The sequence below is a fragment of the Haliaeetus leucocephalus genome, unplaced genomic scaffold (genome assembly GCF_000737465.1).
Source record: "Haliaeetus leucocephalus isolate CR32 unplaced genomic scaffold, Haliaeetus_leucocephalus-4.0 Scaffold1000, whole genome shotgun sequence".
Classification (NCBI taxonomy): Eukaryota; Metazoa; Chordata; class Aves; order Accipitriformes; family Accipitridae; genus Haliaeetus; species Haliaeetus leucocephalus.
The window spans coordinates 1,161,974-1,172,235 of NW_010973436.1; the positions used below are offsets into that span (position 1 = coordinate 1,161,974).

Below are 10,262 nucleotides of genomic sequence, written 5' to 3' on the forward strand. Positions count from 1 at the left end.
GCCTAATTGGGAGAGGTGCTGGTCACCGCTTTGCATGCTAGTGCCAACAGCTTTTGATCAAGCTGCCCAGCAGGATCCAGCCCTCCAAGCTGATCCTGCCAGACAAATCCAAACAGAAGCTTTTTGGGGGCTTTGTGCCTGCAGCCTGCGTGTACCCCAGTTACCCTTCAGCACCTTGCTGGGCTAAAAAGTACCCAGAGCTTCACATTATACTGAGGTCACATTTTCCTTTACCCATCCTTGTTCCATGGTGCTCAGTTGTTGGACCTTTCTCCTCCTTTTAGAAACCCCATCTTCCCTGTCCTTCCCTCTGGGTGTGAATCCCTCATGGACACAGGGTGTGGTCCCTGGGAACTGCAGCCCCGCCCCCCTCCCCCAAGAGGGTGAAAAACCTGTTTGAAGGGTCTCAGCACAAGCAGCAGCTGGATGAGAGCTGCCGTGGCTGTCGTGCAGGGACTGAGCTGGTGTGGTGGGTCCATCTTGTGGCCGGTGCCCCTCTGATCAGCACTGAGACATCAGTGATCACCAGGGTTCCTGCTCCCAGCGACCAGACCCTGATCCTAGAGGGTGAGGGGTTTGTGACCCTTCCCAGGAACAGCTTCAAAAATGGGATAGGAGAGGAAAAAAAATGCAGGTTAGAAATGAGGAGTCAGTGGGTTAGAAAACTCAGATGTGGAAGGGATGGTGTGGAGAGGTTGCAAAAAATGCCACTGCCTGATTAATTATTTGGTTTGTTAATTAGCTGATTAGCTTTGTCCTGTACACCATCCTCCGTGGGAGGAAATGTTTTCTACTGCCCAGTCTCTGCTCTTCCCATACCCCCTGCATTGCTCACTGGGGCATCCCCCAAGCAGGTGCAGTCTGGTGGGCCCTGCTCCTGGCCCCATCCATGTCCCGCAGCAGCAGGAGTCAATAATTTAATTCCTTCCAAAAAAAGGGAGTGAGAAAAATAAAGGACCTCTTAGTACAAAATCCTGTCGCTTTGGCAACCTGCTGCAGCTGTGGTCAGGTGCCTGCCGTGGTCCATATGTCGATGCTCTGAATGATGAGCCACTCACTCTGGTCCTGGGTTACCCGGATCCTCACGCACTCCACAGGGCCGGGCATGCCCCTCTCCAGTCCCCGCTGCTCAAAGATCCCCTTCTCAAAGGTGCCCACAGTGGTGTAGGCAGAGCAGTCCCGGCCATCAGCCTGCTGTCGCCAGCCCAGCTCCAGAACCCCAGCGCGCAGGAAATCACTCTGGCGCTCATCAGAGCCTGTGCGCACCCGGACACGGGTGACGTGGGCCGGCTGGTGGAAGATGATGGAGAAGACACTGCCGGCTGCTGGGTCTTTACCCCAAAAATACCCTTCTGCTGTCCCGTAAGCCTTGAGGGGCTCGTAGTTCTCAAAGACGGACATGCTGGTGAACAAGGCCGCTGGCGGGTTGTCTGGAAGGTCCAAGGCATCAGCCTGAAACTCGTTGTCCTCCAGCCGGTTGATGGTGCCCTGGAAGGAGGAGTAGAGGCCCATGTGCTGGAAGAGGGAGGGCTTGAAGCGGATGACATCCTTCTGGGTGAGCAGGAGGCGGAAATGGACCAGCAGCCAGTCGCAGGGCATCTCCTGGTAGAAGAGGAGGAGGAAGCGAGCCAGGCGAGGAAGGTCACTGGAGTGGTAGAGCTTACCGATGTAGCCCAGCTTGGAGAACTCAAGGGTGGCCCAGTTGGAGCCTTCCTGGGAAGCCAGTGCCTTGCGGATGGCCGTCAAGAAGGACTTGGCGCACCACACATCATCCTCAATCATCAAGTAGTAGGAGGAGAGGTTGGCGGCAAAGGCAAGGAGGAAGGCATAGTCCACGTTCTGCTTGGACCTGAACCTCACCCGCTCCTCTGGGTCATTATAGTTTCTCTTGAGGCCCTCCAGGGTGGGGTAAAACTCCTGGGGAGTGTGGATAAGCAGGAGCTGGCCCAGGAGGATGTGGTGAGCAAACTTGCGGGCGATGTTGGCAGCCACGTGCACATTCCATCTAGGGTCTGCATCGGCCAGGTGCACCACCACCACCATCTCCTGCAGCTCCTCCTCTGTCGACTGCTTGAAGAGGGACTGGAGTGTGGCTGGGAGGTAGTAGCCGCGCGGCCGCTGCACCGATGCCAATCCCACCGCCAAGAATTCTGCAAGGCAAAGGAAAGGCATTAGCAGGCTGAGGGGTGACCTGGGATGCACCACAGTGACATTTTTCCCTGCAAACTACAAGGAGGGGGCTCCAAAAAGCTCTCTGCATGACCAACCAGCACGGTTAATGCTATTTATGGCCCCATGTCCAAGGCCAGCAGGTCCTTTCTGAAGGTGAAGCCCCCAGCATCTCAGGAGGTGCCCAAAATTGGCCCAAATGGCAGGGAGAGGACAGGATAAGTAGTCAGGGACTCCTCTGAAGAATAATATTTGGGAAAAAGACCTTAAAAAAGTGCCAAACCTGGGGAAGGAACAGTGCAGAGACAGTCTATGGGGCAGGGATGGTTTTGTGGCATGGCTACACATCCTGGAACCATGCCCCTACCCTACTCCAAACCTTGCAGAGATGCAACCACACTGGGATGAGGCATCCTTCTGCCTTGCCCACAGCCCAGCTGTGGCTGCAGTTGTTCAGCTTTGCTGCAGCTTCTCTTGCTGCTGGTCTGTGCAGCACTGTGCAAGTACTGGACCTCTGGTTTCAGCATGGGCTTGTGTGGGGCTGCCCTAAGCTCCCTCTTTGCATGTAAATTGCTTTTCGTGCACCTGTCCAAGAGCTTGACCCACATGTCCCACGCTATATGGTTGTGCTGGTGGTCTAGCCCCACCATCTCCACCTTCCTGACTGGAGAGCAGGAAACAACCCCAGGGAGATGGGATCTCAGCCACCCTCCCCACAGAGATCTGGGAAACCCAGAATGCCTTCTGTCACCCCAATACCAAGGTGCAGAAGCATGGACCATGCTTGGAGCACGCAGACCTTCCTCTATCCCTCCATCTTCCCAGGCGGAGCAGCAAAGGGTGGTTAGGGGGAGGCCACCAGGTATCAGCAGGTCCCTCATCCCAAAAAGGTTGGAAGCAGACCCTGCCCCACCCCGGCAGCAGCAGTGATGGGGCAGGTCCATGCTGTGACATGCAACTGCGATGGGAGAGATGTGCAAACCCGGAGTCCTGCTCAGTCGGGGGTCCCAAAGCCACTCACTTTTGTGGGGTGACAGGGAGCCAGCCAGGAGATGGTAGGAGACATTGTGCGGTGCAGACAGGTCATCTGTGTCCCTGAGGATGTGCTGGGCTCCTTCCGGCTGCAGCATCTGGAGAACCGTGGCTGGGGCCAAGCCCCCAAGTTCCACCTGGATGGGAGCCGCAGGCAGCCAGGTCAGACCCCAGAGCACAACGCACACAAGTGAGCAAGGGGTAATGACAACAGGGGGACCCAGAAATGAGAGGGAGCCCCTGTCCTGCCCTCCCAGCTCCTGGATCGGGGGGGAGGCCCATGTGCACAGGGCAACCCCAGGGAGAGAATACAGAGCTGGGGTTTGGAGGTGATACAGTGCAGGGAAGGGAGCAGAGCTGGGGTGGGGGTCTGTGTGGGGCAGGTGGGGACGGAGGATGGTCCAGTGGCCCCTCCAGTGGGACATCAGTGGTGGGGGACTCACCTCCAGGGGATCCTGTTCCTGCCAGCTGCCCCCCTGGAGGAGGAGGAGGAGGAGGAAAAGGAAGAAGGCTGCAAGTGCAGCTGTGACGGAGCGCTTCAGGGACCATCGCATAGCACCAGGCCGGCACGCTGAGGCCTGTGGGAGGAAGGGGCATGTCAGGTCAGGGCACAGCCCGGGGAAAACCACCATCCCCTGGACAGGACAGTGGGGCGGCACCTGGATGCACCCCCAGGGCTGACCGCTCTGCCCAGGGCACCCAGGGACGTGCACCCAGGGGCAGCCATGGGCATCAAGAGGCACCCACGCACTGTTCTCTTTGGGCAGGCAGGGGCAGGACACCCCATCCCAGCCAGGAAGAAACATCGGCCAGGTACAAAATCCACCCCACCAGCTCTGCCAACATGCCTGCTGCCCTGCAACGCTCCGCACAGCAGCCCCGGAACTGGAGGCAGAAGCAATGCAGGTGACACACACCTCAGGGAAGGCTTTCAGGTCAGGGTGTTCCTGACACCCCAGGAGCAGTCACCAAGACCTCGGGACTTGGCACCAAACCCTGGGAAATGCTCAGGTCTCAAAGGAGCCTGGGCTGCTCTTCCAGCATCACAAGGCCAAAGCAGCTCATCCAGCCTCTCCTGCCTGCCCTGCTCCCCGTCTGCCTCCTGGCAGCCACCGCCGCAGCTGTGCTCACCCTGTCGCAGCCACGTCCTTTGCTTAGTAGGACAAGAAAGCCATCCCCATGGCGGGGGGTGTGTCGCCTTCAAGGAGTTTGTACTGCCCTTGAGATATTTTATCTTGTGGCAGAGGCATGGTAGGAGGCTAAAAGGCTCCTGTGTTCACCTGGGCTTTTTCCATTATAAATATGACCATGTCTGCCTTGGAAAAGAAGAAACTGGAGACCGAGCAAGTGCCCAGTCCGGTAGGGCAGACACAGTCAGCCCCATCCAAACTGCTTGTCGGCTTGGTCAAAGTGTCTTTGAATGCAAACATGTGGAGGAAAAGCCCTCCTAAGCTGTATAATAAAATGCTGAGAAAGCTGCCAGCCCTCCTGAATGAAGGTTGGGCTTTACCCAGGACTTCTCCTTAAACATCTCACTGCATCAACTGCCACAGATGCAGCGGACACTCCCAGCCCACCCACAGTCCCCAAACAGCAGAGCCGGTGCAGCACCTCTGTTGCCGCTGCCCTGGAGCGTGTGCTGGGCTTATTTTAAGAAGAAAACCCTGGTTTTCCTGCTCAAAAGTCCTTTGGGGGGGTTGTTAGCATCTCAACAGGGCAGTGCAGAGCAGGTCCCCCCAGTGCAGCAGCCAGTGCTGTCCTTGCCGCGCTGACCTCACCCAGGAATGTTGCTCGTTACTCAGAGATAAGCAATTAAAACAGAGCTAGCTGCTCTCTCCCAGGGAGGGTTGGGCTGAGCCATGGCCTTAGTGAGACCCATCTCAGTCAAGGAGCTTGAACCTAGCAGTGGCTGAGCTCTGGTTATTACTGGTTTTTCAAAGCACTCAGGGGGGACAACAAGCTCCTGGAGCTGATTAAAATCTCTGTCCAGGTCACAGCAGAAAGTGGGGAGAATTGGGGGTGCTCACTGCCATGGGCCAGGCCTATGGCCAGCTCTTCCCAAAGCCCCCCAGCCTCTCCTTCCCCTGCAGTGATGGGGGCACAGGCAGCTCGCTGGCTTAGCAGGGAGCAGCTTTAGGGACCCATCCTGAGCCACAGGGACATCACACCCTGAAGGTGAATTTCTGAGCCCAGACCTCCACGATCTGTGGTGCAGCACCGAGACCATGGCTTGAGCTGGGAACAGCAAGGCTTGGCAGCCAGCCACATGCTGGGCTGGGCGTATTTATACTCTGGGTGGCCAATGGTTTTTCTGGCTGCCAGGAGGGTGTCTGGCTGCCAGCGGCCCATCCTGGATGGAAAACAAGGTGCTGCTCCACACCCCCAGCTCCCACGGGCAGTGGTTTCATCCATGGAGCAGGGAGCCGGTGGGGAACAGGGGGTTGCACACACCTCACCCCTCCAGCATCGCTCTGCATTGCAGGCTTAACAGAACAGATGGTAACAAATGCTGCCCCATAATTAACCCCCGAATTGGGCTTTTGATTTTTGCCTCCATGGAGAAACAAAGCAGCCCAACCAGATGGGCACAACCAGGGCCCACACCACTGGGATGCAGCATCCTCTCAGCTCCTGCTCGGGGTGCCTCCACGGAGCATCCCTTTCCCCACTCCTGCCCCAGCACCTCATGCACCTTCCCCACAGCTCAGCACCCCAGTGGAGATGTCCCCAAAAGCCACCCCCCCATGGGGACATTGGGCTGGTAACCAGAAGGAGCTGGCTGCCGAGAGCCGCTCGCCCGAAGCCAGATAAACTCCTCTGCTTTGTTAGGAGACTCCTGGCCAAATGGGCTGCGTGACGCAGCAGCCATGAGTCAGTCCAGCAGCAGAGGGGAAGGAGAACAAGTAAATACACGGCCTCGGTCCCACGAGGCTGCGAGGAAGGGCCGGATGCTCCCCGCACGCAGGCAGCTCCAGCTGCTTCCTCCAGCACTGGGGAGAGTGGGGCTGTTTGCACAGGAGAACAACCAGGGCTCACCATCCCACTGCCAGAAGCGCCTTTCCACACTGGGGGAAACCGAGGCACAGAAAAAAGGCTGTGCATCACCCGGCGGGTTAAGCACCAGGTCTCCTGCGTCAAGGGCCAGTGTCCCTCACCCCATCCTGGTGGGGGTCCCGAGGATGGAGAGGGGCAGGGTGTAACCCAGTGCCAGAAATCGCTGCTTGCTCGAGCGGAGGACATCGCAAATTGTGGCAGCAGAAGCGCAATGTCCCCAATGGGCAAACAGCAGCCATTTGGGGCTGCGTGCGACGGGGCACTCCTGGACCCCCTGGGAGCCAGCCCGGGGTCTGGCCCCACACTCTGGGGGTGTGTCTGCTCCAAGGGCTGTCCCGCAGGGAGGAAGGGGGGGAAAAGCTGCATTTCAGTAGCGCAGGACTCTGGGAGCCAAAGCTTTAGGTCAACCCAGGTCTCCCACAGCCCCACAGAACAGGGGGCTCTCTGCAGGCAGCTTGGTCAGGGGACACTGGGGTCTGATCTGGTCCCTACAGCTGACAGCATGGGGACCACCAGACCACCACCCTGCCCTCACCCCCCCCCAGGTGACCCTGGCCCAGGGCACCCCTTTCCCATGCAGACCCATCCCATGACACCAGTGAGATGGCTCATGCCCAGCACCACTCTGGATGCACCCACCGAGGCAGCAGAGACTTACGGGGTGCACAGAGCCCGGCGTGTGGGTGCACAGCAGCAGCCAGGCAGCTTCGCTGTCTTGCCAGGGTGCTCAGCCGGGCAGCTTCCCCAGGGCCGGCCAGACTCTGGTTTCTCTCTCGGCAAAGCCCCACCCCGAGTCCTTGCCTGCCTCCTGCAGAGGAGGAGCGTCTGCTGGCATCCTCTGCCCCATGCTGGTGAGTGCTCAGTGAACCAGCGGGGCTGGTGGGGCCCCAGGCCCACTGCGGGAGTCAGGGCAGCCTCAGCCTCCCCCCCAGACTGGGCATCCCACAATGGCACTGGCTGTATCCCACCCACCTGCCATCTTCATTGGCAGCCCCAGTCCCCCAGGCAGTATCAGACTCCCCTGAGGGCTCTTGTCAAGCCCCAGCACCCCAAACTCCCGTGCAAACCTGCCACTTCAGTGGCACTGAGGTGAAAACACACTGTGTGCTGGGCCAGGAGCCTGGTGACGGAGCTGTCTCATCTTTTGCCCCCGTTTATTTTCCAGCCCTTTTGCTGAGATGGCAGAAACCTCCTGGGGCTGCTGAGCCAGAACTGCACTCCCAGCACCCTGGGCCAGGGCAAAGCTGGCTGCCAGGATCCCACCTGGGATGTACCCCACAGGGGCACCACAGTTTCCCCACACACCCCAGCTCCTCGCTGGAGTGTTGGGCATTGCAGCCCTGGCTGGGGACGAAGCTCCTTCCATCCTCGTCACCCAATGTGGGCCACACAGGGCCCTTCCTGTGACCCAGTTTGTCCCCAGCTTCTCCACCCTCCAAGCCTCATTCCTCTCCCACTGCTTCCCTTCTCCAGCCCCACAGCGGCAATGCAGCCCCGGAGCACCCATGACAAGTCACCCAAGAGCATTGCTTGCACACAGCTCAGAGCCAGGCACTCCTCTTCTCCTTCCAACACAGCAACTCACCCGCAGTGCCCAAACAGAGAAGATGACCCTTCCCTTCCCTTCTATCCTATCCTCCACATTTATCCACATGTAAACATCGATCCCATTTCCCTTCTCTCCTTGCTGGCCTGAACCTCTCCTACCTTTGGAAAGGCCCCAATGTCTCTTCTCAGGCTCTGTCTTCTATAAATCCCCCACAACACCTTCCAGCCCCAGCTCCTCACCGTGTGTTCAGATGGAATTGCTAGCCTCAGACACGTCTGCGAGGACAAAGGTGGCTGCAGAAGATGAGGTAGGGCAGGAAGCAGGCGATGGCACTTGGAGGAAGAGGAAGAGACACCCACAGGCTTCCGGATCCGCTGGCTTTCGCTTTTCCCATGCTGTTTGATTTTTAAATCCTTAAATTCCCATCATGGGATGCCAGTGGCTCTGTCCCCACAGGGTACCAGGGAGCTCAGTGGGGATGCCCTGCCTGCATCGGAGCAGGGGCAGTCCAGTATCTGTACCCAGGCAGGGGCTGTAAGATGCTGGGAGGGCCAAGGGAACTGGGACAGTGCAACACAGCAGAGATTTGGTGTTTAATCACACATGGCAAGGAAGACATGGGGCCTGGTGACTCACGTGGGACGTCAAAATGACTGGCAGCAGCTGCAGGATGGGCAGGGCTTTTCTTACCGCAGATGCCCCATGACCCCCATCCCTGCACAGGAAGGAACTGGGGCTTGGTCCTTCCTGCCCTCGTGGGAAGGAAGGGGAGGGGGGCCACAGCACCCAGCACAGCCCTGGGGTCCTCAACACTCACGGGTGCAACAGGCAGCCCCACCACGGAAACATGCCTTTCGGGAAATACACAGCACTGCTACAGGGTACAGCAGAGCCACCAGAATACCCCTTTGGTCCCCACATGCCATCTCAGGGTGCAGAGCTAGGGCAGAATTTGACCTTCCCCAGGCACATCCATGAGCCTGTCGGAGCGGGAAAGGAATCCCCAGCCAGGACACAGCCCCTGGTGCCCACTGCGATGTGGTCCTGGCTCCTCTTGCCCTCTAAGCAAGTCCCGCAAGCCCAGCCTGAGGCAGCCCATCCCCCCTGTGCTATAGGAAAAATCCCAAATGCTGGTTGGGGTGCTGGAAAAGGGCCCCTCCACCCATCCCCCCCTGTGAGGGCCACAGCACAGCCTCATGACCCAGGCACAACCGGGGCCCTGGCACCCAGAGCTGCCTGCAAACCTCCCTCTGACCCAAAATCTGGTGCTCATACTCTCTGCTCATTGAATTATTATTTTGTCTGGGGAATAGAGAAGTGTCTTAAATGAGGCTAAAAGGCACATTTTTGCTTGTTCTTGGAATAAACTGAAGAAGAGAGAGAAGTCCCAGATGCAAAGGCTGTTTTGAGAGGGGCATGTGGCTGTGCAGGCACAGACCCAGCCCAGGGGGCCAGGGAGGACCAGTCCCCCCAGCTGGGGCCAGAGCAGAGCACTGGGGTGGGACAGGCACAAGGGGACCCACCGCAGGTACTGGCCACCTTCCCCACAGCACCCAGCCCTTGCCCTGCCCCAGCTCAGCTCCCGTCTGACACCTGATCCCCAGCAAGGAGAAGAGCAGGATGAGGCCAGGGTCGTGGGCAAGCCTCCATGTTTCCCCTGGGGAAACCGGAGAGCCAGGCCGGATCCACTTACAGCCCCTTCCATTATTCAGGAACCTGAGCAGGACAAAGCAGAGGTAACCAGGGCCCCATGCAGCAGGGAGAGCATGGGGGCTCCAGCCATCATGATGCCCATCTGGTGCTCTGTTTCCACACCACTGGGGACCCTTCTGCATCATGTCCTACGGGAAAGAGTGATTATCTTACACCAAACTGCAGTTCCTCCTGCCTGGAGCCCTCGCAGGGACCACAAAGACCAGTTGTATCACAGCCTCACTGCATCCCACCCTGGAGAACATGGAAAAGGATTTTTTTTTGGCAGGGAGCCTTCAAGAGAGGCTGGGCTTGGGGGACACAGGGTGGAAACCCCCAATGCTTGGGGCTGAGGTCTGGCCAGGAGTCACTCACGTCACTGAGCAAACCTCAATGTGGAGTTCCCGGGTTCCAGGTAAGGGAGGAAGGGGAAAACCAGGGTGCCCTGCAGCTCTACACGTGGGCAAGCAGAGCCAACCTCTGCAGCATCTCCACTGCCTTACTGGCCTCCCCATGCAGATCACAACAGGTTCCTGATCCCTGCCAGTGCTGCTGATCAGCACAGCTCCGTCACTGGTGTCATTGTTAAGGTTTGCTACTTGCAAAGGAAAAGATTGAAAATTGTTCTTCAACATTTTATACATTTCAGCCTTTAAAAAGGCTGGCATGGGAGAGGCACCTCTTTGGGTTAGGGGCATCTGTCCATATTTAAATATCTTCGAGACCAGCAAGTCTGTTGGTAGCAGGAAACATCCCATCCACCTGC

General features: G+C 58.1%; 1 protein-coding gene across 2 annotated transcripts; it reads right to left on the minus strand.

The window, feature by feature from the left end:
- Nucleotides 1-902: 902 nt before the first annotated feature.
- LOC104842302 (alpha-1,3-mannosyl-glycoprotein 4-beta-N-acetylglucosaminyltransferase C-like) lies at nucleotides 903-6,935 on the minus strand. 2 transcript variants are annotated; one of them, XM_010584549.1, is made up of 4 exons: nucleotides 6,914-6,935; nucleotides 3,645-3,779; nucleotides 3,191-3,338; nucleotides 903-2,150 (listed from the first exon to the last, which is right to left on the minus strand). In XM_010584549.1, the coding sequence occupies exons 2-4, from the start codon at nucleotides 3,753-3,755 to the stop codon at nucleotides 1,006-1,008; spliced, it is 1,404 nt and encodes a 467-aa protein (XP_010582851.1). In that variant the 5' UTR covers nucleotides 3,756-3,779; nucleotides 6,914-6,935; the 3' UTR covers nucleotides 903-1,005. The 2 variants fall into 2 exon arrangements, with proteins under 2 accessions (XP_010582851.1, XP_010582852.1); XM_010584550.1 differs by lacking the exons at nucleotides 3,645-3,779; nucleotides 6,914-6,935 and having other exon boundaries at nucleotides 3,187-3,266.
- Between the last annotated feature and the right edge of the window lie 3,327 nt (nucleotides 6,936-10,262).